Source organism: Carcharhinus amblyrhynchos, chromosome 29, assembly GCF_965287045.1.
Source record: "Carcharhinus amblyrhynchos chromosome 29, sCarAmb.v2.hapA, whole genome shotgun sequence".
NCBI lineage: Eukaryota > Metazoa > Chordata > Chondrichthyes > Carcharhiniformes > Carcharhinidae > Carcharhinus > Carcharhinus amblyrhynchos.
Window position 1 is genome coordinate 6,721,690 of NC_137352.1, and position 27,499 is coordinate 6,749,188.

Below are 27,499 nucleotides of genomic sequence, written 5' to 3' on the forward strand. Positions count from 1 at the left end.
GAGGCCTTCCAAAAAATGCTGACCTGAAAAAGCTCAGGATCTTTAACCATTAACTAGGATCATAGAATACCTACGATGCAGAAGGAGGCCATTTGGCCCATTAAGCCTGCACTGACAACAATCCCACCCAGACCCTATCCCCTTAACCCCACATATTTACCCTGCTAGTCCCCCTGACGCTAACAGGCAATTTAGCATGGCCAGTCCACCTAACCTCCACATCCTTGGACTGTGGGAGGAAACTGGAGCACCCAGAGGAAACTCAATAGACAGTGGGAGAACGTGCAGATTCCACACAGTCACCCGAGGTCAGAATTGAACACTGGCCCCTTGGTGCTGTGAGGCAGCAGTGCTAACCACTGTGCTGCCCCTAGTTTATCCAAGAACCGTGTTTATGCAAGAAATGCATTTATTTTATGCTAAAATGTTAAACTGCAAAATAAGCTTATTTTGCAGTTTAACATAAATAAGCTTTTCTCTGTCAAGGTGACTTGCATCCTCTGTTGTCTTAAAATACATGCCTCTTATTTCAGGTTTCTCTCTCCACAGGCACTCCCTGACCTGTTGAGTGTTTCTTGCATTTTCTGTTTTGACTTCGGATTTCTTCCATCCAGGTTATTTTGGTATTGTTTGGAGTCTTTTTGATCTCTGTGTCAGTTGTGACTCAGCAGGTGCTACACGCACCTCTTGAGTCCAAACATTGTGGGTTCAAATCTGACTGCAGAGCCACGAGCACACGGTCTCAGTCGACATTCGCAGAAGAGTGGTGAGGAAGTGTTGCAGGTGCCATCTTTCAGATGAGACGAAAAATTAAGGTCTCGTTCAGACAAGTTTGAAAAGATCCCTTGATAGTTTTAATTAGTATTATCTTAGCATTAAGAGCAGCAGATGGAGCTAGGTCTATTCAGACACTATTTAGCTCTCAGCCAATGCTTAAGAACAAATGATCTAATCATTTATCTCCTTGCTGTGCTTAAATTGGCTGCTGCATTTCCTATATTATAGCAGTGACGCTGTTTCAAATAAATTAATTTTAGACCTCTGCTGTCCTTGATAGATTATATGTTGATTACCAAAGAGAGAAGGCACTTGTAACCCTGTTTCTTTAACAAGAGCCTTGGGTTCAGTCTGGACCAGGAGCCCATTCAGCATCAAATAACTTAATTTCTATTGTGTATTGCAAGATCGTACATTGAGCAAGTAACGTACAATGGATGGATGATGTGATACGAGACTTCATGTTATTTTGATTGCATTCTGCTTGAAAGCAATGAAACAATCCAACATCTTAACACCAAAACAAGTCCCCATCTGAAATGCTGATTGCGATTAAAGTGCCAATTAACTCAATAGAAATTTAATGTTTCAGTTAAAATAGAAACAATTAATGCAATCTCAGCTAATTCACACTTAACCCCTGGACAGAACTATTTGTACAGAGTATGGCAGACTATCTAATCATTTTACAGTCTCTGTCTGTGTTTTTGCTCTCAAAGGAGTTTTGTCCTTTGGATGTGGGGAGAGTTCCTCTTCAGGATGAGATATGGCACGCCATTCTCCGGAAGATGAGGATGGGCTGAGTGAGGCTGGGGAGCTTCCAACCTGGTTTGCTTTGCATCAAATGTATCGTACTTGTTCTCTATCATCAACTGACTGATGTATGGACCCTCTGATCCCCACAAAAAAAACCCTTGTGAGAACAAGCTTACTGCAGCAATTCACATCCCGATCTCCCCTCTATTATTCATTATATCTGGATAGAATATTCCAGAAGGATTGAACATAAAAGTAACCATTACATTGCTGTACCAACTGAAATGTTCATTGGATATAAAACACATACTCAGGATGCTGAAGTTAAGACATATCAGTCTGGCTCCTACCTGAAGTTGCCTTTACACTAGCAACTTGAGTATATGTAACTCTTAGTCGAGGGTACAATCTTTCCAACAATCGCTTCACTTACTTCTTTGCTTTATCTTTGATAATGTCTTGCACAATACACCAAAGGAGAGTTGTCTGATAAACTACAAACCACACCCCCCCCCCCCCAGCTTCATCTCCAACGTCCGAGTTGAGGAGGAACTTCTTCACTCAAAGGGTGGTGAATCTCTGGAATTCTCTGCCCGTTGAAGTGGTGGAGGCTACCTCACTAAATATTTTTAAGACGCGGGTTGATGGGTTCTTGATAAGAGAGGGGATTAAGGGTTATGGGGAGAGGGCGGGAAAGTGGAACTGAGCCACGACAGATCAGCCATGATCTTACTGAATGGCGGGGCAGGCTCGAAGGGCTAGATGGCCTACTCCTGCTCCTATTTCTTATGTTCCTATGTTCTTATGTTTTATCGATTCGGAAAGGTCATTGTGCTCTTGCTCCAGAGGGAGTGCAGCGAAGGTTTACCAGACTTGTTCCTGGGGTGGGAGGACTGATGTATGAGAGATTGAGTTGGTTAGGATTATCTTTGCTGCTGTTTGGAAGAATGGGGGTGGGGGGATGTGGTGTACCCTCATCGAGACCCATAAAATTCCAGCAGGACTAGACAAGGCAGATGTAAGAAGGGTGCCCCTAATAGTGGGGGTGTCCAGAACCAGGGATCACAGTCTCAGGATACAGAGTAGGTCATTTAGGAATGAGTTGAGGAGAAATTTGTTCACCCAGAGAGTGGTCAGCCTATGGAATGTGTTACCACAGAAAAGCAGTTGAGGCCAAAACATCGTATGTTTTCAAGAGACAGTTAGATAAAGCACCTGAGGAGAAGGGGAATCAAAGGATATAGGCAGCACGATGGCACAGTAGTTTGCATTGCTTCCTCACAGCGCCAGGAACCAGGGTTCAATTCCCGGTTTGAGTCAGTGTGTGTGTGGAGTTTGCACGTTCTCCCCATGCCTGCATGGGCCTCCTCCGGTTTGCTCCCACAGTCTAAAGATGTGTGGGTTAGGTTGATTGGCCATGCTAAATTGACCCTCGTGTCGGGGGTTTGCTGGGTAGATACGTAGTATTGCGGGAATAGGGCCTGGATGGAATGATGATCGGTGCAGACTTGATGGGCCGAGTGGCCTCCTGCACTAAGAATTCTATGACAGAAAGTGAAGGTGGAGTCAGGCTATTGAGTTGGATGATTAGCTGTGATCATAATGGTGGAGCAGGCTCGAATGGCTGCCTCCTGCTCCTATTTTCTATGTTCCCTCTTGCATTTTAAATAGGTCTCCTCCTCCCTATATATTTGTGCATTGAGTGAATGATGGGCATACGCTCCTATTTCAAATCATTTTCCCTCTCGGGACCTCTAAATTGGGATTCCATTTCCCCTTTGTCCGCTGGCCCATGTCGAAATTCAACTCCAAGCTCTTTAGCTCAGTGCCTCGCCCTGCGTGATAGGTTTTAAAGAGTGTTTTATAGGAGGAGAGAAAGGGCTGGAGAGGTTTGGGGAGGGAATTTAAGCTTGGGGCCAAAGCAGCTGTAGGTATGGATATTGGTGAAATTTGGGGTTACCCAAGCGGCCAAAACTGAAGGAACACTAGTTCTCGGGAGGAGAATGACAATGTCCCTTCATTAGAAAGCAAACCAATTCCCTCCAGTGAAGTTAGTGTCTTAAAAAGAGTTGAGCACCACTTAAAAACTCAGTGCCCTTCAGGAGTTGTAAATACCTCATTCTCCAGTGAAGTAATGAACTTTTATTGAACATTTTGTCCATTTTCTTTCAACACTACAATTACACCAGCCAAGTAGCTGCACAGTGAGAGGCCCTCTCAAAAACCAACCACGTGGAACAAATGACTGTCTCTTTCTTTTAAATTTGCTCTCGTGCTGTTTTCTTAAACTCTTCCTCCATCAAAAGCGGTTTTAATTTGGTGGACGTGATTGCATCATCATCATCGACTGCTGCACGCATTATAAAGCTGGGAACTTGGACATTCTGGAGTTGGCAGGTAGGAGCACAGTTGGTGGAAAGCTTAAATCTAATTAATAGAGGGATCTGTCCCATCATTAGGCAGCAGTCTTGTTCTTTTGGGGCACACATCAGGGCCATCAGCAAGAACTCCTGACTTCCAGCTTCCGAGCATTGTCAAATTCTCCCTCAGCCCATCTGTTTAACCCTCATCCATTCACTTCTTACCTCTAGACTTGACCAATCAAATGCAACCCTGGGGATGGCCTCTTCTGCATAAATGTAAGTGCATCCACTCTGCTGCCTCAGTCACACCAGGTCCCATTCACCCATCATCCCCGCTTGCTGTGCTGAGCGGCTTCCGTTAAGTAGCACTCTGATTTCAAAGTCCCCTCCCTGGGGGTGGTGGGGTGGCACAGAGGTTGGCACTGCTTCCTCACAGCTCCAAAGACCTAGGTTCGATTCCCAGCTTGGGTTACTGTCTCTGTGGAGTTTGCATGTTCTCCCCGAGTCTGCGTGGGTTTCCTCTGGTTGCTCCGGTTTCCTTCCACTGTCCAAAGTTGTGTGGGCTAGGTGGATTGGCCAAGCTAAATTATCCCTTAATATCGGGGGGATTAGCTAGGGTAAATGCATGGGGATAGGATCTGGGTGGGATTGTGGTCGGTGCAGACTCAATGGGCTGAGTGGCCTCTTTATGCACTGCAGGATTCAATAATTCTGATTCTAAACCCTTCCTATGGAGTCCCTACTCCCTATTTATCATCTCCTCCATCACACGGCCTTCTGATACAGAATCCTTGACACAAAATCCCTACAGTGCAGAAGGAGGCCTTTCAGCCCATCGAGTCTGCACCGACTCTGACCGAGTATCTTCTCCAGCCCTCCTCCCTTGCCCTATCCCTGAAACCCAGCACATCCATCATGGCTAATCCATCTTGAGGCACTAAGGGGCAATTTAGCATGGCCTATCTGCACATCTTTGGACTGTGGAAGCAAATAGAAGATTCCGGAGGAAACTCACGCAGGGGAGAATATGCAAACTCCACGCAATCAGTGACCCAAGACCCGAATCGAACCCAATCCCCTGGCGCAATGAGGCATTGGTGCTAACAATTGGATTGCTACCCCCCTCCAATTCTGTCCTCTTGCACGTCCTGGATTTTGATCACTGCTTCACTGGCAGCCTTGCCTTCTGTTGTCTGGACACTAAGCTTGTTCGGGAAATTGAATGATAAGGTGGGAAAGTAGAACAGAGGATTTTATTAGATCAACCATGATCTCCTTGAATGATGGAGTGAATTTGATGGGCTGAATGGCCTAGTTCTGCTCCTATTCTTCTAATCTCTGGCATTCCCTCCCTAAACCTCTCCTGCTCTCTCTCTTTCCGCCTTTTAAGATGCCCTTTAAAACCTACCTGTTTGAGAAAGCTCTTGGTCACCTGCCCTGATGTCTCCTGATGTAACTTGATGTCAAATTTTCTTTAACTCTCCCCTGAAGCAGCTTGGGACATTTGATTGTGTCAACATGGTGTTAAAATGCGAGTTGTTTTATGTATTCCTTCCTGTATGCACACACACTCTCCCACCCCCTCCAGCTCCCGCCAGGCAGGAGTAGCACCCAGCGTACCTTCAGATTGGCTGTTTATTGTGGCCTTTTCTCCTCAGACAGCTGAGTGTGTGTATCACAGCTGGCGGAAGCTGATAAAATGTCGTTTTATCACCAGAGTACAGCAAATGGGTAAATCAAAATAAAAAATAGTCGCGCTGATCTAGGGGAGGGGGTAGGTTGCCCAGTAGAGAGAGCAAGCGAGAAAAGAGTGTCCTATCCCAGTTGTTGCGCACGGTGGTTTCTAATCTTTTGACGATTTGCTGTGTATGGTGAAATATGTGGTGTCTGAGATACCATAATTACCGAATTCAACCCGCAAAAAGTACTTAGCTACTGAGGGGAACTGAATAAAATATTTATAAAGTACTTAAAGCATAGAAAGTGGCCATTTGCCCCATGTCAGTGTTTATAGAAACATAGAAGATATGAGCAAGGAGGCCATTCAGCCCTTCGAGCCTGCTCCACCGTTCATTATGATCATGGCTGATCATCCAACTCAATGGTCTAATCCTGCTTTCTCCCCAAAACCTTTGATCCTGTTCACCCCAAGTGCTATATCCAGCTGCCTCTTGATAGAGTTGATACACTCCATCTGAATCTACACCACTGTTCTTCATCCGAACCTATCAGATTATCCTTCTATCCCTTTTTTTAAACCCCTTCTCGTTTGTTTATCTAGATTACCTTAAGTGCAGCCATGCTTTTCTCGTTGACTTCTACAGGGCTCCACGTTTTAACATCTCTGCTACAATTAGGCCAGCACGGTGACACAGTGGTTAGCACTGCTGCCTCACAGCTCCAGGGACCCAGGTTCGATTCCTGGCTTAGAACATAGAACATTACAGCACAGGACAGGCCCTTCGGCCCTCGATGTTGCGCCGACCAGTGGAACCAATCTAATGACCCTCTAAACTAAACTATTCCAATATTATCCGTATGTCTATCCAATGACCATTTGAATGCCCTTAAAGTTGGCGAGTCCACAACTGCTGCAGGCAGGGCATTCCACGCCCTTACTACCCTCTGAGTAAAGAACCTACCTGTGACATCCGTCCTGTAGTTATCACTCTGCTTGTGTCACTGTCTGTGTGGAGTCTCCATGTCTGCTTGGGTTTCCTCTGGGTGCTCCGGTTTCCTCCCACAATCTGAAAGGCACGCTGGCTAAGTGCACTGGCCATGGTAAATTCTTCCTCAGTGTACCCGAACAGGTACTGGAATGTGGCAAGCAGGGGATTTTCATAGTCACTTCATTGCAGTGTTAATGTAAGCCTACTTGTGACACTAGTAAATAAACTTAAAAATCTCCGTAGACAAAAAATTTTCTGTTGGATGTTCTATTGGATTTATGAGTCTTTTGTTTGTGGCTCCTGATCCTGGCAAATGGAAAGGTCACCAGTGTGAATGGGTTTGATTGGCCAGCTTCTCCAACCTCGCCCACAGCTGGGATTTTCCCATCCTGCTGCAGTGAATAGAGGTTGTTATGGTTCAGGTCAGAAACTCCGAACTGTTTTATGAAGCCCGCCTTATTATATCAATTCTATCAAGGGGTGGCTGGATATAGCACTTGGGGTGAACGGGATCAAAGGTTTTTGGAAGAAAGCAGGATTATCTATTGAGTTGGATGATCAGCTATGATCGTAATGAATGGCAGAACAAGCTCAAAGGGCTGAATGGCCTTCTCCTGCTCCTATCTTCTATGTTTCTATAAACTCTGACATGGGGCAAATAGACAGTTTCTATGCTTTAAATACTTTATAAATATTTTATTCAGTTCCCCTCAGTAGCTAAGCACTTTTTGCGGGTTTAGCTTGGTAATTATGGTATCTCAGACACCACATATTTCACCACACACTGCATCTTGAATTTGACTAGAATAACCATGATGTGGTTCACCTCAGGTATGATTCCAGTAACCAGTGAGAGGCAGTGTGGGGTGGGGGGAAACCTGTGCCCCAGTGCGAGTCAGTGTGTGGGGGGCCCCCGTGCCCCAGTGCGAGTCGGTGTGTGGGGGGCCCCCGTGCCCCAGTGCGAGTCGGTGTGTGGGGGGCCCCCGTGCCCCAGTGCGAGTCGGTGTGTGGGGGGCCCCCGTGCCCCAGTGCGAGTCGGTGTGTGGGGGGCCCCCGTGCCCCAGTGCGAGTCGGTGTGTGGGGGGCCCCCGTGCCCCAGTGCGAGTCGGTGTGTGGGGGGCCCCCGTGCCCCAGTGCGAGTCGGTGTGTGGGGGGCCCCCGTGCCCCAGTGCGAGTCGGTGTGTGGGGGGCCCCCGTGCCCCAGTGCGAGTCGGTGTGAGGGGGGCCCCCGTGCCCCAGTGCGAGTCGGTGTGTGGGGGGCCCCCGTGCCCCAGTGCGAGTCGGTGTGTGGGGGGCCCCCGTGCCCCAGTGCGAGTCGGTGTGTGGGGGGCCCCCGTGCCCCAGTGCGAGTCGGTGTGTGGGGGGCCCCCGTGCCCCAGTGCGACTCGGTGTGTGGGGGGCCCCCGTGCCCCAGTGCGACTCGGTGTGTGGGGGGCCCCCGTGCCCCAGTGCGAGTCGGTGTGTGGGGGGCCCCCGTGCCCCAGTGCGAGTCGGTGTGTGGGGGGCCCCCGTGCCCCAGTGCGAGTCGGTGTGTGGGGGGCCCCCGTGCCCCAGTGCGAGTCGGTGTGTGGGGGGCCCCCGTGCCCCAGTGCGAGTCGGTGTGTGGGGGGCCCCCGTGCCCCAGTGCGAGTCGGTGTGTGGGGGGCCCCCGTGCCCCAGTGCGAGTCGGTGTGTGGGGGGCCCCCGTGCCCCAGTGCGAGTCGGTGTGTGGGGGGCCCCCGTGCCCCAGTGCGAGTCGGTGTGTGGGGGGCCCCCGTGCCCCAGTGCGAGTCGGTGTGTGGGGGGCCCCCGTGCCCCAGTGCGAGTCGGTGTGTGGGGGGCCCCCGTGCCCCAGTGCGAGTCGGTGTGTGGGGGGCCCCCGTGCCCCAGTGCGAGTCGGTGTGTGGGGGGCCCCCGTGCCCCAGTGCGAGTCGGTGTGTGGGGGGCCCCCGTGCCCCAGTGCGAGTCGGTGTGTGGGGGGCCCCCGTGCCCCAGTGCGAGTCGGTGTGTGGGGGGCCCCCGTGCCCCAGTGCGAGTCGGTGTGTGGGGGGCCCCCGTGCCCCAGTGCGAGTCGGTGTGTGGGGGGCCCCCGTGCCCCAGTGCGAGTCGGTGTGTGGGGGGCCCCCGTGCCCCAGTGCGAGTCGGTGTGTGGGGGGCCCCCGTGCCCCAGTGCGAGTCGGTGTGTGGGGGGCCCCCGTGCCCCAGTGCGAGTCGGTGTGTGGGGGGCCCCCGTGCCCCAGTGCGAGTCGGTGTGTGGGGGGCCCCCGTGCCCCAGTGCGAGTCGGTGTGTGGGGGGCCCCCGTGCCCCAGTGCGAGTCGGTGTGTGGGGGGCCCCCGTGCCCCAGTGCGAGTCGGTGTGTGGGGGGCCCCCGTGCCCCAGTGCGAGTCGGTGTGTGGGGGGCCCCCGTGCCCCAGTGCGAGTCGGTGTGTGGGGGGCCCCCGTGCCCCAGTGCGAGTCGGTGTGTGGGGGGCCCCCGTGCCCCAGTGCGAGTCGGTGTGTGGGGGGCCCCCGTGCCCCAGTGCGAGTCGGTGTGTGGGGGGCCCCCGTGCCCCAGTGCGAGTCGGTGTGTGGGGGGCCCCCGTGCCCCAGTGCGAGTCGGTGTGTGGGGGGCCCCCGTGCCCCAGTGCGAGTCAGTGTGTGTGGGAGGAAAGTGGAGCACCCGGGTTCCCACCCACGCAGACATGGAGAATGTGCAGACTCCACACTCACCGACCCAGGCTGGGAATCAAACCCGGGTCCCTGGTGCTGTGAGGCAGCAGTGCTAACCACCGTGCTACCTGAGAGTATGTCTGGGGTGCGTGGGGTCCTTGATTTATGCTCGTCGCTTTTCAGAGGCAGCGAGAAGTGTGGTCAGAGTTGATGGATGGGAGACTGATTCGTGTGATGGACTGGGCTTGGGTTTCCTTGCTTAAAATAAAAAGAGGTAACCAATTTGTGGTGTCCTATTTTGGATAATGTTAGAATATTTATATCTGATCAGATGTTGTGAAACAAAGGTAACCGAGGGAAATTCACCAACTCCCTGCTGTTCAGCTCTGGTTTTCAAACCCTCCTGTACTTAACCTGGGCGATTTGCTGTTTGTCATTCACTGCTGGCAAGCTGCATTTGCTTCTGCAGACCAGCCAGGAGCCCTTGGTATTGATGGATCTATGATTTATGCTGCTAATCGCACAATAAACCGTCATCTGTGCAGGCGCCCTGTGTCACTGCTTGCTGGTTGTCACTGCGGGCCTGATGACAGCTGTTCCAGGTAATGCATTGCTTGGGGCACAGGTGCAGATCTCTGGGCAGTCGAAGGGGGCCTTTTGCTGCACACTTAATGTTGGGCTCATTAAGCGTGGGGGTTTGACATAATTAACATGCTAGAGACTGACTATTGCCAAGCAACAAATTATGCAGGACCCGTACTTATTTTCAAAGAGAGGTTCCTCGTTTTAGCCCTTTTCCCAAATAATAGGGGCAGCAGATAAATAACTAAATGCTGCTTGCTGCTTTTTCTTATATAAGAAGAGGAAATATTCTCCCCTTCCTAACATGTTCCAATGTTACGTTACAATGAAACCTATTTTGGGTCACATTCAGACAGTAAACCTTGTCCCTCTGGCAGAGAGAGGGTGTCACTGGAATCATTCCATACGACTGGTAACAGACGTCTATTAAAAAGGAAAGTGTATTCCAGATGGTCCAAAGAGGAAGATAAAAGAATTCCCTCCTATAGGCAATGTGCCCCAAAGCATTCACAGCCAATGAATGACTTGAGAAGTGCAGTCGCTGTTATGTAGGCAAATCTGTCAGCCAACTGCCCCACAGCAAGATCCCATGAACAACTACTACATACAGTCTTAGAGCACAGAAAGAGCCCACGATACCTCAATTGTCTCTTTGGTGGAGCTGCTCGTCTCCCCATGTCTATGTGCAGTTTGCATGTTCTCCCCGTGTCTGTGTGCGTTTCCTCTGGGTGCTCTGGTTTCCTCCCACAGTCCAAAGGTGTGCAGGTCAGCTGGATTGGCCATACTAAATTGCTGCTTAGTGTCGCAAGATGTGTGGTGTAAATACGTAGAGTTACAGGGATAGGGCCTAAGGAAGAGGCTTTGTCAGAGAGTTGGTGCAAGCTCGATGGCCCAAATGGCCTGCTTCTGGATTGTAAGGATTCTGTGATTTGGAAAATGCTGCCTGATAGGGCGATGGTTATCATTTAAAAGTAGCCCTCAGCAAGGAATTTTAAAAAATTATATCTGGAGGAAATGAATTCGAGAGGTGAAGAGAAAGAACACAGGACTGAGGATAATATGGTGACATGGTGGCACAGTGGTTAGCATTGCTGCCTCTCATGCTAGGAACCCAGTTTCTATTCCAGCCTTGGGTCACTGTCTGTGTGGAGGTTGCACGTTCTCCCCATGTCTGCGTGGGTTTCCGCCGGGTGCCCCGGTTTCAAAGAACAAAGAAAATTACAGCGTGGAAACAGGTCCTTCGGCCCTCCAAGCCTGCACCAACCATTAACTAAAATGCTAAAGAACAAATTCCATAGTCTGAAAGATGTGTGGGTTAGTTTGATTGGCCATGCTAAATTGACTCTAGTGTCAAGGGATTAGCAGGGTAAATACATGGGATTGTGGGAATAGGGCCTGGGTGGGGTTGTAGTAAGTGCAGACGTAATGGGTTGAATGGCCTCCTGCACTGCTGGATTCTATGAACTGCACAGTTCTTTGAATGAGCTGTGGCAGCCTGGTAAGTCCTGGTCTCCTCCTATTAATAGCTTATGTCAGAACACTATCTCTTGTCGCTTGGCTTTCGATGACTCTTTCAGTGAGCTAGTACAGACATGGTGGGCTGAATGGCCACCTGCCCTGTAAAATTCTATGAATAGTATACCACATGAAGCTCATACCAAGAGCAAAAGCATTCAGGAAAAAAAAATCAGTTGCTGATACACTGACGCAGGTACATCATTGCCAATAAATATCAAAACTTCAGAGTTTGCTCAAAAATGGTTTTGTGGGACCTCGGTAAGTTTACAATGAGCACATTTTTAAACAGACTCCGACCAGCTTTAAAGGAGTGAATGGGGGTGGGAAAGAGGGCAAACTCTTCTGAAGAAAGGAACTGACAGGATGAATCGGGAAAAGGGCAATTTATGCAAAGCCAGAAGAGCAACTTGACATGAATGCAGTGAAGAGTGTAGGTCACCGCTGACAGGTTTAAAGTCCAGAGCTGCTTAAAAGAAAATGCATGGAAATGAAGAAAATGTTACAACACTGCCTGCCTTTTGCATTATAGAGGGTGCAATAAAATACCCCTCTGCCCGTCGCATCTTGCTATTCTCGTAGGGTTTAGAGAGGGAAGGAAATTCTGTGGTATTATAATTAGACATTACTGTAAAGAAATGTTCTTCGTTATTAATTGGCAGCAACTGATCGCTAGATTTGGTTTCAACAGTCATTGCAAATAGTTTTTCGTGTGGCAGTAATTTTGCATGTTTTTTTTTTGGAGAAAAAGTGGTTTGTCTGTTAATTTTTGTCAGTTATTGTCTAGCTTTTGTTTGAAAGGAGTCTTGTGTCAGTCCTTCAGTCACCCATGATCACATTCGTGACTGAGCTTGCCAAAGTAACTCTGATCTGAGTTTGCAGTACAGCAGACTTCAGATGAGTCAGATGGTGATAGTAGTGAGTGCTAAAATTGTGCCCACAGGCTCTCTGCTCTCAACTGCTCTGTAGAGGCTACATCTAGAATCGTAGAATCTCTACGGTGCAGAAAGAGACCATTCGGCCCATTGAGTCGACATCAACTATCTGGTGGAGTATCCCACACAGGCCCTTTCCCATAATCCCACATAGTCCAAAGATGTGTGGGTTAGGTTGATTGGCCATGCTAAATTGACCCTAGGGTCAGAGGATTAGAAGGGTAAACATGTGGGGTTATGGGAATAGGGCCTGCGTCGGGTTGTGTTTGGTGCAGACTCGATGGATTGAACGGCTTTCTTCTGCATTGTAGGGATTCAATGATTTACCCTGCTAATCCCCCTAACCTACACATCTTGAACTGAGAGGCAATTTAGCATGGCCAATCCACCCAACCCACACATCTTTGGACTGTGGGAGGAATCTGGAGCACCCAGAGGAAACCCATGCAGACATGGGGAGAAAGTGCAAACTCCACTCAGAGAGTCACCCAAGGTGGGAATTGAACCTGGGCCCCTGGTGCTGAGAGACAGCAGTGCTAGCCACTGTGCCACCCTCGTGTTGGAGCGTCGAGTGATAGTGGAATCTGACTCGATTATGATGCCACCCCGTGTCGAATAACTTACTCATGCTCACAGTCTAAGCTCGCATGTGAAGGAGGGTCACTGGAGAAGAGCACTTGAGGGATCAGCTGATCAGCAGGATCCCCACATCTTCAGGGTGAAAGGAATGGGGAGAGATTAAAATCAAATGTTAGATAAATGATCATTAAGTTGTGCCTCACCAGACAAGACACTGTCCGCTAAGGACCTCCATCACCCCTTGTGGAATGAGGCTGTTTTTCAGACTTGCAGTCACTCCGAATGATATCACTTTGGCTACAGATTTGTATCTCCATCTTTCTCCTTGATGCCCATCTTCCTGGATGTATCTCTGCAACAATTTGTGAATCTCTCTTTAAGAATGAGATGATGAAACTATGCTTAAGCAAGATGAAGTTTTCAGCCAGCATAATGAGCCAATCACAAGCCAATGGGAGAAATGGTGAGCTGCAGTACTCGGGGACCGGTGACAGCTGTGCTTTCTTTAAGCTGATGTTTATGTGACTTGTTTTCCGATTCCACAGGAACAGCAAGTGGCAGGGAAAGTTACTTCTGAAAATTCATTTGGATATCACTACTAATGCTGGTATTTAAGACTTTTAATTATTTGTGGGGCAATGTTTGATTGCCCTTCCATCATAAGATGGAGGAGCAGAAGTAGGCCATTTGGCCCATCAAGTCTGCTCTGCCACTCATTGAGATCATGACTGATCTGATATGATAATCCTCAACTCCACTTTGCCACTTTATCCCCATATCATTCCCTTCAGCTTTGAATATACATTACCAGCTTCTACAGCCCTCTGTGGTAAAGAATTCCACAGATTCACTACCCTCTGAGAGAAGAAATTCCTCCTTAACTCTGTCTTAAATGGGCGACCCCTTTACTCTGAGATTATATCCTCTGGTCCCAGACTCTCCCAGAAGGGAAAACAACCTCTCAACATTTTACCCTATCAAGGTCCCTGGGAATCCGATATGTCTCAATAATGTCACCACTCATTCTTCTAAATTCCAATGTCCCAACTTACTCAACCTCCCCTCATACAAAAATGCCTCCATATCTGAGATCAACCTCGTAAACCTTCTCTAGACTGCCCCCAACGCCAGTATGTCTTCCCTTAGATAAGGGGACCAAATCTGTTGACAGTATTTCCCTTCAGAAGGTGGAGATGAGCTGCTGTTTTGTTTTTTTTTTGAACCACTTCAGTTGACGTTAAGATACATTGCCTATGCTAATATTGCCCCTTGGGTGTTCCAACGTATGCAGATTAGGAGGGTAAATATGAAGTTAACAGGATTAGGGTCTAGGTGAGATGCTCTGTCAGAGTGGATTCGATGGGCTGAATGGCCTCCATCTGCAGTGTAGGGAATCAATGACTCTATGAACTTTGAGACTGAAGTGATGGTGAAAGTAAAGACATTAACTGGCTTAACTCATGATAGAAACTGGTTTAAAACCACTGAATTCCATCATTACCACTATTTCTTACATGGATTCCTTTTCCTTTGATCATTGCTGTTAGGAATTTCCAGGGTTTTGACCCAGTTCCAAAGAAGCGAGAGCAGGATATGTTCCAAGTCAGGGTGGCTACGTGATTTGTAGATGGTGGTTTTTCCATCCACTTGCTGCCTCTTGTCCATCCAGATGATTGAGGTCATGGAATTTGAGAAGCCCTGTTGAAAAAAGTCTTGACAAGTTCAAGAGGACTTCTCAATCGCATGATCTAAACCAGTGCATCTTGAAGGTAGAACACTTCACGCTGCTTCAGAAAATGATCAAAGGAAAAGGAATCCATGTACGAAATAGTGGTAATGATGGAATTCAGTGGTTTTAAACCAGTTTCTATCATGAGTTAAGCCAGTTAATGTCTTTACTTTCACCCTCACTTCAGTCTCGAAGTTCATAGAGTCATTGATTCCCTACAGTGCAGATGGAGGCCATTCAGCCCATCGAATCCACTCAGAGCATCTCACCTAGACCCTAACCCTGTTAACTTCATATTTATCCTCCTAATCTACATACGTTGGAACACTAAGGGGCAATATTAGCATAGCCAGTGTATCTTAACCTGTACGTTTTTGGGCTGTGGGTAGAAACCAGAGCATCTGGAGGAAACCCATGCAGAGACACAGAATTTGCAAACTCCACACAGACAAGGCCAGAATCAAACCCAGGTCCCTAGCGCTGACAGGCAGCAGTGCTAACCACTGTTTGTCTCTCCAAGATAAGGTAAGTTTGGAATCTTAGCAAACCTGAAAATAAGGCTGATGTGTAAAGCCACCCTGATTGTTTTCTGTAGAATCTTGATGCCTATAAATTGTCTGCTGCATTGATCTAAGTGATAGAAGTCACCATCCTTCAAACTTAATCTTGTTATGAAATGGCTTTGAGATGCTTGGGATATAATAAGGCGCTGTATGATGGTCAATTCAACCTTTTATATCAGCTACCTCCTCTTTTCTCCCTCCTTTCTTTCACTTTTCACCAGCTTCTCTCTATATTCCCACGTTCTGTTTCTATAATATCATTTTCCTGTAGTAATAGCTGGATTCACTGTATTGCTGCCAGGTAATAATTTGCTTAAAGGAAAAAGCAATGTGTTGCATAACTTCATTCCATTTCATTTTTCACAACCTTGGAACATTCTAAAGTGCTTTACAGCAAATTAGGTATTTTTTAAATGTATTCCCTGGTTGCAGCAATCAATCTTCACACAGTAAGCTCCGACGATGTGATAATGACCAGCTAATCTGTCTTTGTAATGTTGGTTCAGGACGAAATATTGGCCAGGGTACCGGGGATAACTCTCCTGTAATAGTGCCTTGGGGTCTTTGCGTATAGTGGCACAGTGGCTAGCACTGCTGCCTCACAGCAGCAGGGACCTGGGTTCGATTCCCAGCTTAGGACACTGTCTGTGTGGAGTTTGTACGTTCTCCCTGTGCCTGCATGGCTTTCCTCCTAGTGCCCTGGTTTCCTCCCACTGTCTAATGATGTGCAAATTAGATTAATGCCATGCTAAATCCTCCCTCAGTGTACCCGAACAGGCATCGGAGTGTGGTCATTTTCACAGTAACTTCGTTGCAGTGTTAATGTAGGCTGGCTTGTGACTAATAAATAAACTTTAACTTTACTTTAGCGTATGTGCTTCAGCCATGTCCCTCCTCAATCCTGTGTTTTTACTCATAAGCATACTCTAATCCTTCATAACCTCATTCTATTGCATTTGGAATCCACCCTTATTCACCCCTTCATCATTCATAGTGGAAGTAAATCTGATAGAGTGAACAAAACGCAGTGTTCGGAGCATGGTTGTGATGAGATCTCAAGTAGCCCCTGATGTATATTTTCTTCCTTTTTATTCTCTCCTAGGTGACCACCCATACGAGTGTGAATTTTGTGGGAGCTGCTTCCGAGATGAGTGCACTCTGAAAAGTCACAAGCGCATCCACACCGGGGAAAAGCCCTATGAATGCAATGGGTGTGGCAAGAAGTTTAGTCTGAAGCACCAGCTGGAGACTCACTACCGAGTTCACACAGGTAAACCTCAGGCACAACCATAGCGCAGACACAGCACAGACTCACTACCGAGTTCACACAGGTAGAGTTCATGCACAGCCATAGCACAGACACAGCACAGCACAGACCCACTACCGAGTTCACACAGGTAAACCTCACGCACAACCATAGCACAGATACAGCACAGCACAGACTCACTACCGAGTTCACACAGGTAAATCTCAGGCACAACCATAGCACAGACACAGCACAGCACAGACCCACTACCGAGTTCACACAGGTAAATCTCAGGCACAACCATAGCACAGACACAGCACAGACTCACTACCGAGTTCACACAGGTAAACCTCACGCACAACCATAGCACAGACACAGCACAGCACAGACCCACTACCGAGTTCACACAGGTAAATCTCAGGCACAACCATAGCACAGACACAGCACAGACTCACTACCGAGTTCACACAGGTAAATCTCAGGCACAACCATAGCACAGACACAGCACAGCACAGACCCACTACCGAGTTCACACAGGTAAATCTCAGGCACAACCATAGCACAGACACAGCACAGACTCACTACCGAGTTCACACAGGTAAACCTCACGCACAACCACAGCACAGCACAGACTCACTACCAAGTTCACACAGGTAAACCTCACGCACAACCACAGGACAGCACAGACCCACTACCGAGTTCACACAGATAAGCCTCAGGCACAATCACAGCACAGCACAGACTCACTACCCGAGTTCACACAGGTAAACCTCAGGCACAGCCAGACATTCATGGGAAAGATCATAGGAACAGAAGTAAGCAAATTTAATCGTCGAGCCTGCTCCACCATTCAATAAAATCATGGCTGAACTCTCCCTGTTCTCAACCCTTCCTGTTCCCCACATCTCTTTAATCCGTTTTTTATTTAGAATGTACCTATCTCGTCGTTGAAACATTTAATGATTCAGACTGCACCAGACTGTGGGGCAGCGAGTTCCACAAACTCACCACCCTCCTTATCTGTTTTAAATCCACTTCCTGTCAACCCATACCTGTGATCTATACCTGCCTTGCACTTTAAGTTATTTACATTAACACAGGTAGCTAAATCAGTTAGATCTATTTTAATGTGTGCAATTTCAACTCCTGCCATTCACTCCCTTTATGTATAGAATCCCAATGGGTGAAATCTCCTCACTCCCAGCCTATTGGAAGGGGACACAATGGTATTGTCACTGGACTAGTAATCCAGGGACCCAAGTTTGAATCCCAAACTAACAATTTGAATTCAATAAAAATATTCTAAAATTAAAAGTCTAACGTCTGTGAAACCATTGTCGATTGTTGGAAAAACCCATCTGGTTCACTAATGTCTTCACCCGATCCGGCCTACACATGACTCCAGACCCACAGCAATGTGGCTGACTCTTAACTGCTGCTCTGCATTGGCTAAGCAAGACAATCATTTCATAGAACCTAAATGCAGAAGGAGGTCATCGAGCCCGCACTGACAACAATCCCACCCGGGTCACATCCCCGCAACCGCCATATATTTATCCTGCTAATCCCCTGACATCAAGGAGCAATTTAGCAAGGCTAATCTATCTATCTTTGGACTATGGGAGGAAACAGGAGCACCAGAGGAAATCCACGCAGACACGAGGAGAATGTGCAAACTCCGCACAGACAGTGACCCAAGGCTGGAATTGAACCCGGGTCCCTGCCGCTGTGAGGCAGCAGTGCTAACTATTGTGCCACTGAGTGTTTGGAGTGCCACAAGTGATACCACATCCCGTGAAAGAATTTTTAAATAATTCTTTTGCCTGTTAATGACTCCTTCCAGAGATTGTAGTGTAATTGGTAATGTTATGCTAAAGCAATGTTCTCCTTCGTACCGTGAAAGATTGCTCCCACTATTGATTTAATGGGATTGAGGGTTATAGATAGGTCTGGTAGGTAGGGATATGATTGGGCCTGTTTGTGCTGTAGTGTTCTATGTTCTATGTCCTATTCCAACAGCCAAGAGAGTGAGAGTTGACCTACCTATTCATTCCTGGTATACTGAATTCCAATAATCCAAACCCCTTTACCATTCACTTCCAGCCTATAGAATTCCAATGAATCCTATCCCGTTTGTGTGTAGGATTCCAAAGTTTGTGTTAAACCTCATCCAATTCAGTCCCAGGGTTCAAGATTTCAATAAGTCCCTTCCCATTCATAAAATGCTGACATAACCCTGTTCATGCTTGCTACATAGGATTCCAATAAATCCCTTCTGATTTCTGATATTCTGACATACAAAACCTAATGTAGCAAACCACACAAATGTATTTAAAATGGTCTGTACACTTTATTGTTCCCGTTCCTCTACACATTTGCCACACAGTACACTGAACATTATTAGCCTTCTCTTGCACACATGGCTCCTTCCAGAGATTGCACTGTATTTGTTAACTATATGCTTCGACATTGTACTCCCTTGTAGCGTGAAAGATTAAATGGGCTGCTGCTTGGCATTATAAATTGGAGTCTTCTTTTTGTGTGTTAAAGGAAAAACTAATTTGAGTCAGGTCATAGAAATGCTAATTGAAGCAGAACATCTCTTGGCAATTTAGGAGTGTGGTTCTCAGATGTTTAATTGTGTGATGCTTGTCGGGTGAGGTTGGAAATAAAATGTTGATTTTGCAGTTTGTTGAGCCGTGACTGTTGCAGATTCATACCTACTGAGGTGCTTTCCATCCCCTTCTATTGGCAAGGTGGCCTGAGCAAAAGAACACTTTCTCCCCCACCCAGTCCCATGAGAATCTACACGAGGTCGTAAATGTAGCCCAATCCATTCCGCAAACCAACCTCCCATCCATTGACTCTCTACACTTCCTGCTGCCTCGGCAAAGCAGCCAGCATTATTAAGGACCTCACACACCCCGGACATTCTCTTTTCCACTTTCTTCCATCGGGAAAAAGATACAAAAGCCTGAGGTCACGCACTAAGGATAACTCCTTCGCTGCTGCTGTCAGACTCTTGAATGGACTTACCTTATGTTAAGTTGATCTTTCTCTACACCTTAGCTATGTCTACAAATGTAACATTACATTCTGCACTCTCTCATTTTCTTCTCTATGAATGGTATGCTCTGTGTAGCACGCGAAAAACAATACTTTTCCCTGTTTGTTAATACACATGACAATAATAAATCAAATCAAGGAATCTGAAATTTGGAAAATGCCAAAGGTTAAAATCAAGTCTCTTACTATGGTTCATGAGTTAACAAAGGAAAAGGTGTGCGGTCCTTAACTAGACCCGCCTCACCACAACATTGCCAGCTAAATAGGCGCTTCATATTTCAATTCTTTTTTATATATGTTAATACCTCTGAAGATGAAGGCAAAATATTACATATCGGGCGGCATGGTAGCACAGTGGTTAGCACTGCTGCTTCACAGCTCCTAGGACCTGGGTTCGATTCCCGGCTTGGGTCACTGTCAGTGTGGAGTTTGCACGTTGTCTTTGTGTCTACGTGGGTTTCCTCCGGGTGCTCCGGTTTCCTCCCACAGTCCAAAGATGCATACAGAAGGAAGCCATTCAGCCCATCAAGCCTGCACTAATGACAATCCCATGCAGGCACTAACCCCAGAACCCCCATGTATTTACCCTGCTAGTCCCCCGACACTAAGGGTGGGATTTTACGTCATCGCTCATCCTAAATCCGTAGAATCCCACCCAAGGCCAACGAACCCTTCCATGGTCCACCCCTCGCCGACTCCAATTCCCCTGGTGGACAGGACGGTAAAATTTCAGTCTAAGGGTCAGTTTAGCACGGCCAATCAGCCTAACCTGCATATCTTTGGACTGTGGGAGGAAACCAGGTCACCCGAAGGAAACTCACACAGACACGGAGAACGTGCACAGACAGTCACCTGAGGCTAGAATCGAACCCAGGGCCCTGGCACTGTGAGGCAGCAGTGCTAACCACTGTGCCACGCTAAAGGCATTCCTTACGAAAGGGATTCTGCAGCATATAATTCTGCTGCTGTCACTTAGCCTCAGCTCCCTCCATAACTTATCCTAATCATTTGCTGAAATGAACCAAGGCTTATGGCTGTGTTATCGTTGCTGATTTATTGACTTGAGTGTCACAGCACTAAAAGAGCTGAACAGTATTCTGGAGTTTCTTCTCCGTCACCAGCACTAAGAAGCTTCTGCCTGAACTGTAGGCACCTGCTCCACATTAACTCAGTGATGTTTCTTTCACATGTGACGTAGTGCTGGCCAATTCTCTCCTCACCCTAATATCCCTGCATCCTGGATTTCTTCTCTTTGCTCTCCCTTCTTCGTCCCAAAGTCCCACCAGTTCATTTGGGGTTCTCCCATGCAGAGATGTCATCTGATGTTGCTTTGCCCTTCCCCATGCAGTGCAGGTGTCCAGCGATACTCAACAACTGAGTCAGTGAGAGGGAGGGAGCTCCATTTTTAACATTCATGAGCGTCTCACAGAACTTGTCCTGCAGCTAATTAATGGGATTCTGATTGGAAGAAAAATTGGCAATCATCCTGGACAAATACAAATGAATATGGATTCAGAGTGGGAGTAGGTCATTCAGTTCCTCCAGTTTGTTCCACCATTTAATAAGATCATTACTGATCTGATTATAACCTCAACTTCAGGGGCAGCACAGTGGTTAGCACTGCTGCCTCGTGGTGGCAGGGACCTGGGTTCGATTCCCAGCTTGGGTCACAGTTTGTGTGGAGTTTTCACGTTCTCCCCATGTCTGCGTGGGTTTCCTCTGGGTGCTCCGGCTTCCTCTCGCGGTCCAAAGATGTGTGGGTTAGGTGGATTGGCAATGCTAAATTGACCCTAGTGTCAGGAGGCGTAACTAGGATAAATGCATAGGGTTGTAGGAATAGGGCCTGGGTGGGATTGTGGTTGTTGCCGACTCGATGCCTGAATGATCTCCTTCTGCACTGTAGAATCTTTATTCCCTTCTTTATCAAGAATTTATCTCTCTACCCCTCTCTCTGAAAAAATTCAAAGACTCTACTTCCACTGTCTTTGAGGGAGAGAGTTCCAAAGACTCACTGCCCTCTGAGAAAATGTTTTCCTCATCTGCCTTAAACAATGACCCCTTGCTCTAGATTCTCCCACAAGAGGAACATCTTCTCAACATCAACACTGTCTATACCCTTCAGGATTGCCTATGTTTCAATCAAATCACCACATTCTCTTTTAGACTCCATCAGATACAGGCCTAACATCTCCAACCTTTTCTAATAATGTGCGGCAGGGGGACACAGTGGTTAGCACTGCTGCCTCACAGCACCAGGGACTCGGGTTTGATTCCCAGCTCGGGTCATTGTCTGGGCGGAGGCTGCATGTTCTCCCCGTGTCTGCGTGGGTTTCCTCAGGGTGCTCCGGTTTCCACCCACAGTCTGAGAGATGAGACGTGCTGGTTAGGTGCATTGACAAAGCTAAATTCTACCTCTGTACCCAAACAAGCGCCAGTGTGTGGCGACAGGGGATTTTCACAGTAACTTCATTGCAGTGTTAATGTAAGCCTACTTGTGACACTAGTAAATAATAAGTAAGTAAGACAACCCACCCATTCCTGATATTAATCTAGTAAACCCAAAATAGATGCCTTTAAGGAGTATTTAGGTAAGTAAGGAGTCTCACAACACACGGTTAAAGTCCAACAAGTTTATTTGGAATCACAAGCTTTCAGAGTGCTGCTCCTTCATAAGGTGAGTCACTCAGTCTCAGTTGGATTGAGTCACTCACCTGAGGAAGGAGCAGTGCTCCAAAAGCTCGTGATTCCAAATGAACCTATTAGACTTTAATTTGGTGTTGTGAGACTTCTTACTGTGCCCACCCCTGTCCAACGCCGGCATCTCCACATCATTTTTAGATAAGCACAGAGAGAAAGATCAAGTTACAAAAAAAATCCAGTGAGAAATTCAAGAGAAACTTCTTTACCCAGAAATTAGTGAGGACGTGGAACTCATTGCCAGAGGGAATGATTGAGGTGAATGGAGTGAATGTTATTAGGGGAATTGAGATATACACATAACGGGAGATAATAATAGAAGAATATGCTGATGGATTGATCAAGGTATGATAGATACCATTCCTGCTGTATTTTGGGTTACCTGATCCCAATGGCAGGTGGAATGTGGAAACCGCCACTTAGCTGGAGGGGAAAGAAAATCAGCCGGCTTGTGGATATTGGAAACCATAGAAACCGTACAGAGCAGAAGAAGGCCATTCGGCCCATCGAGTCTGCACCAACAGTCACCCAGGCCCCACCCTTCCTTGCTTACCCTGCCAATCCCTCCAACCTATCATATTCTGGGATACTAAGGGTTAATTTAGCATGCCCAATCAACTTAACCTACACGTCTTTGGACTGTGGAAGGAAACTGGAGCACCTGGAGGAAACCCGTGGGGAGAGCGTGCAGACTCTGCACAGACACTGACTCAATTCGGGAATCGAATCAGGGTCTCTGGAGCTGAGAGGCAGCACTGCTAACCACTGTGTCACCGTGCCGCCCCCACTGTCACTGTGCCATGAGGATGGAATTGGTTCTGCTGGTAGATATGCTGATAGTGAGAGGAGGTTCATCTGGTGTATGGACCTGTTGGATTGAATGGTCTGTTTGTGCTGTAAATTTTTTGTGATGCTACACAAGTTAAACTGGGCAATCGCTGTCCTTGAGAAAGTTTCTACAATTGGGTTGGGAGATGGTGACGTGAAAGAAATGATGATAAATAGCCCTTGGCACCAGCTTAGCACCAACCAGTTGGTGTATGCAATGGACACAAGGTCATAATCCACCTTCTCCGGGTTTGGGGGAGCTTCTGCTCCACATTTCTGCCCTTCTCCATTGTAGTCGAGCATTCCCCCCCCCGAGACTGAGCATTTGGACTAACGGTGCGTCAATCACTCGGCCGACAGGATTGCTGATTTGAGAGATCGGGTTAATAAAATCTTAAGGAACGGCTGAATTGATTTGCAACCATCACCACCACCTGCAATTTTATATATTTCCCAGACTTTAACAGCTGTTCATAATTCAAGCGCTAGACTTAAATGGCGTGGATTAATTTGATGATAAATCTGCTGAGTGATGGAAGGGTATAAGCTGCTCTGAGGTAAATGGTAGCATCCAGCTATGCATTAAATTGTTAGCGCTCAAATATCTGTCAATGCCAGTCATTTGCAGCCTGCGTCACACTCATGCGTAATCACTTAGGAAGATGTTAAATCCTTAAAATTGTTGTTAAAGCTCAGTTCAGTGGTGGATAAGCTGCGTTGATCACAGGGTTAGTGCTACCCTGAGGAATAGAACAAAGCACAAAGAAAATTACAGCGCAGGTACAGGCCCTTCGGCCCTCCAAGCCTGCTCTGACCATGCTGCCTGTCTGAACTAAAGCCCCTTACCCACCCAGGGACCATATCCCTCTATGCCCATCTTATTCATGTATTTGTCAAGACACCCCTTAAAAGTCACTGTTGTATATGCTTTCACTGCCTCCTCCAGCAGTGAGTTTCAGGCATCCACTACCTTCTGTATACAAAAAAAAACTTGCCTCATACATCTCCTTTAAATCTTGCCTCTCGCACTTTAAACCTGTGCCCCCTAGTAATTGGATCTTCCACCCTGGGGAAAAAGCTTCTGACTATCCACTCTGTGCATGCCCCTCATAATCTTGTAGACTTCTATCAGATCGCCCCTCAACCTCCGTCGCTTCAGTGAGAACAAACCAAGTTTCTCCAGCCTCTTCTCTTAACAAATGCCCTCCAGACCAGGTAACATCCTGGCAAATCTTTTCTGTATCCTCTCCAAAGCCTCCACATCCTTCTGGCAGTGTGGCAACCAGAATTGAACGCTATATTCCAAGTGCAGCCTAATTAAGGTTCTATAAAGCTGCAACATGATTTGCCAATGTTAAACTCAATGCCTTGGCCAATGAAGGCGAGCATGTCGTATGCCTTCTTGACTACCTTCTCCACTTGTGTTGCTACTAACTGGAGGGATATGAGAACAGGTAGTTGTGATTGGGACTATTTGCTCGCTTAGCAGGTACAAGGGAGATGGTGGTGTCGTGGTAAGCTCAGTGGACTAATAAGCCAAAGACCCCTGCTCACATCCAGGGAACACCGATTCAAATCCCACCACGGCAGCCGGTGGAATTTAAATTCAATTTATAAATCTGGAATTGAAAGCTAGACCCAGTAATGGTCACGCTAACGACTATTTGGTTCACTTGTGTCCTTTAGGGAAGGAAATCTGCCGCCCTTACCTGGTCTGACTTACACGTGACTCCAGAGCCACTGCAATGTGGCCAACTCTTAACTGCCCTCTGAAATGGCCTAGCAAGCCACACAGTTCAAGGGCAACTGGGGGTGGGTAATAAATGCTGGCCCAGCCAGCGACATCCACAACCCAAAAAGAAGCAAAAAAGCATCAGCATAGACTGGTTGGGATAAATTTTCCTTATGCATGTTCTAACTGGGATCGGAGATGGTTTGCAGATAATTACTTAGAGATGAGAAGAATATTCACAACCTAAATGGAGTTAAAGAAAGTCTTTTGATGTGATAATATAGAGAGGTTGCTAAATTCCTCTCTTTTATTGATTTATGGGAAGAGTTGTTGCTGCCAAGACCAACATTTATTGTCTATCCCTAACTGCCGTTCAGAAGGGCAAAGTCATCACTTTGAACCACTGCAGTCCGTCTGGTGTAGGCACACCCACGGTATTCTTGGGGAGGGAGATCCAAGGCTTTGACCCAATAACAGTAAACGAACAGAGACATGTTTCCAAGTCAGGGTGGTGTGTGGCTTGGAGGGGAACTTCCAGGTGGTGGTGTTCCCATTCATCTGTTGCTGTTGTTCATCTGGAGGTCACAAGTTTGAAAAATACTATTGAAGGATTCTTGGCAAGTTGCTGTCGTGTGTCTTGTAGGTTTGCTCATCAAACATTGCTGGGTAACCATGATGTGGAAATGCTGGTGTTGGACTGGGGTGGGCACAGTAAGAAGTCTCTCAACACCAGGTTAAAGTCCAACAGGTTTATTTGATAGCACGAGCTTTCGGAGCACTGCTCCTTCATTGATAAAGGAGCAGCACTCCAAAAGCTTGTGATTCCAGATAAACCTGTTGGATTTTAACCTGGCATTGTGAGACTTCTTACATTGCTTGATAAGTAGAGTTTGAAGAATTTTACAATGGAGGGCCAGTTACATCATCCAAGAAATGTTCTTGGATCGAACTGCTTCAATGAATATAATGAGAGAATTGATTTGGAAGTAACTTAATATCTCTTTGCATCTGGCAATACCCTTTGTATGGCTTTAAGTGTGAATATCTTGCCTTTTTTTACGCCCTCTCCTCTGTCCTCACTCATGTTTTCGTCCCCTCTTTTGTTCTCGTGAGTGCTCATAGTGGCAAAGTGGTTAGCACTGCTGCCTCACAGCGCCAGGAACCCGGGTTCAATTCCCGGCTTGGGTCACTGTTTATGCGGAGTCTGCATGTTCTCCCCGTGTCTGCGTGGGTTTCCTCCGGGTGCTCCGGTTTCCTCCCACAGTCCGAAAGACATGCTGGTGAATTGGCCATGCTAAATTCTCCCTCAGCACATCTGAACAGACGCTGGAGTGTGGCAACTAGAGGATTTTCACAGTAACTGCATTGTAGTGTTGGTGTAAGCCTACTTGTGACACTAATATGTAAACAAACACGTTGGAGCTCAGTTTCCTCAAGTCTGGTACTGTGCTCAATATAAACAGGATTGGCCACAGTTGTGATGCCCCTACAGTTGAATATTCCACCAGCACTTCCTAGTGAGGCGGTCCAGCGTAATGAGTGGAAGATTCTCCCAACTGATTTTTGTTGGGTTTTCAGCATGGGATAAAATTGAGATAAGGGGGAAATGGAATTTGGGGAAGAAGGAGGAGAAATTAGTGGAGGAAGGGTCGGGAGAAAGTCAGAATTGATGGATGAGGCAGCCTAAGGAATTGAGGAAGGGGGAATGGAGAGGGTGGAAGGAGATTCACTGTTAGAGCCACGACAGAGAAGCAGATAGCTCCAGTTAAGGCCAAGAAGTAAAAGTGTAGGGATAGGACAGAGGGATTGAAACAAGGGAATAGAACTTGTTCACAGGTTGTTTGGGTGGGGTGCTTTGGCATTGTCCATTTTTTAAAGTTAAAATTTACTTATTAGTGTCACAAGTAGGCTTATGTGAATACTACAGTGAAATTACTGTAAAAACCCTCTAGTCGCCACGCTCCGGCACCTGTTTGGGTACACTGAGGGAGAATTTACCATGGCCAATCCACTGTTTTGAAATTGGGGGGAAGGGATGGATATTGAAAATGGGAAATAAAGGTTGTTTTGGCCTTTGAAGGATTCACTTGCCTTTTCTCCTTCCACAGGTGAAAAGCCCTTTGAGTGTAAACTGTGCCATCAACGGTCCCGAGACTACTCCGCGATGATTAAGCACCTACGCACCCACAATGGAGCCTCCCCCTACCAGTGCACAATATGTTTGGATTACTGCCCCAGCCTCTCTGCTATGCAGAAGCATATGAAGAGCCACAAACCTGAGGACATTCCGCCAGACTGGAGAATTGAGAAAACCTATCTCTATCTATGCTATGTCTAGTGGTAAAGCAAGAGGGGGAGAAAGAGAAAAACAGTGCTGGTGAACATGGGGAAGAAAATTCAGTGTTTAATTTTTTTTCTTTGTTTGAACCATTACCTGTGTCACGCACAGTGTGTGCTTGGAATTACCTCGTGTTGTATGAACTCGTTCAGCTAATGATATATTTTGTTCCTCCCTCCCCCCCCGCCCCCCCCACCTCCCCCGCTGCCTCCCCCTCTTCCATATGCGTGTCCTCCTTTTTGTGTACAAGCTTGGGTCATGTAAAAACGTCACAAAATGTGACGGGCAGTTAGCAAAAGTTTTAAGTACTTAACAGACTGCAAAGTGCCGCGGCAGAGAACGTAGTTTGTGTTTGAGATTGTACCTACGTGCGGTCATTACCAAAATTTTTGTCTTTTATTTTTGTTTCTCAAGAGAAAAATGATGCTGCCTGATTAGGCAGGAGTCAGAACTTATTCTGAAAGCTACCTCTTAATTTTTTTTTACTTTTGTTTT

General features: G+C 47.2%; 1 protein-coding gene across 2 annotated transcripts in view; it reads left to right on the top strand.

Moving 5' to 3' along the window:
- The window catches only part of zbtb16a (zinc finger and BTB domain containing 16a), a 270,254-nt gene extending 243,073 nt beyond the window's left edge, over positions 1-27,181 (top strand). For both annotated transcript variants that reach the window (XM_080214571.1, XM_080214572.1), the window contains exons 6-7: positions 16,200-16,367; positions 26,775-27,181. In XM_080214571.1, the coding sequence (XP_080070697.1) occupies positions 16,200-16,367; positions 26,775-27,004 (398 nt within the window). In that variant the 3' untranslated portion in view covers positions 27,005-27,181. The remainder of the gene's footprint in view (positions 1-16,199; positions 16,368-26,774) is intronic.
- Positions 27,182-27,499: the final 318 nt, after the last annotated feature.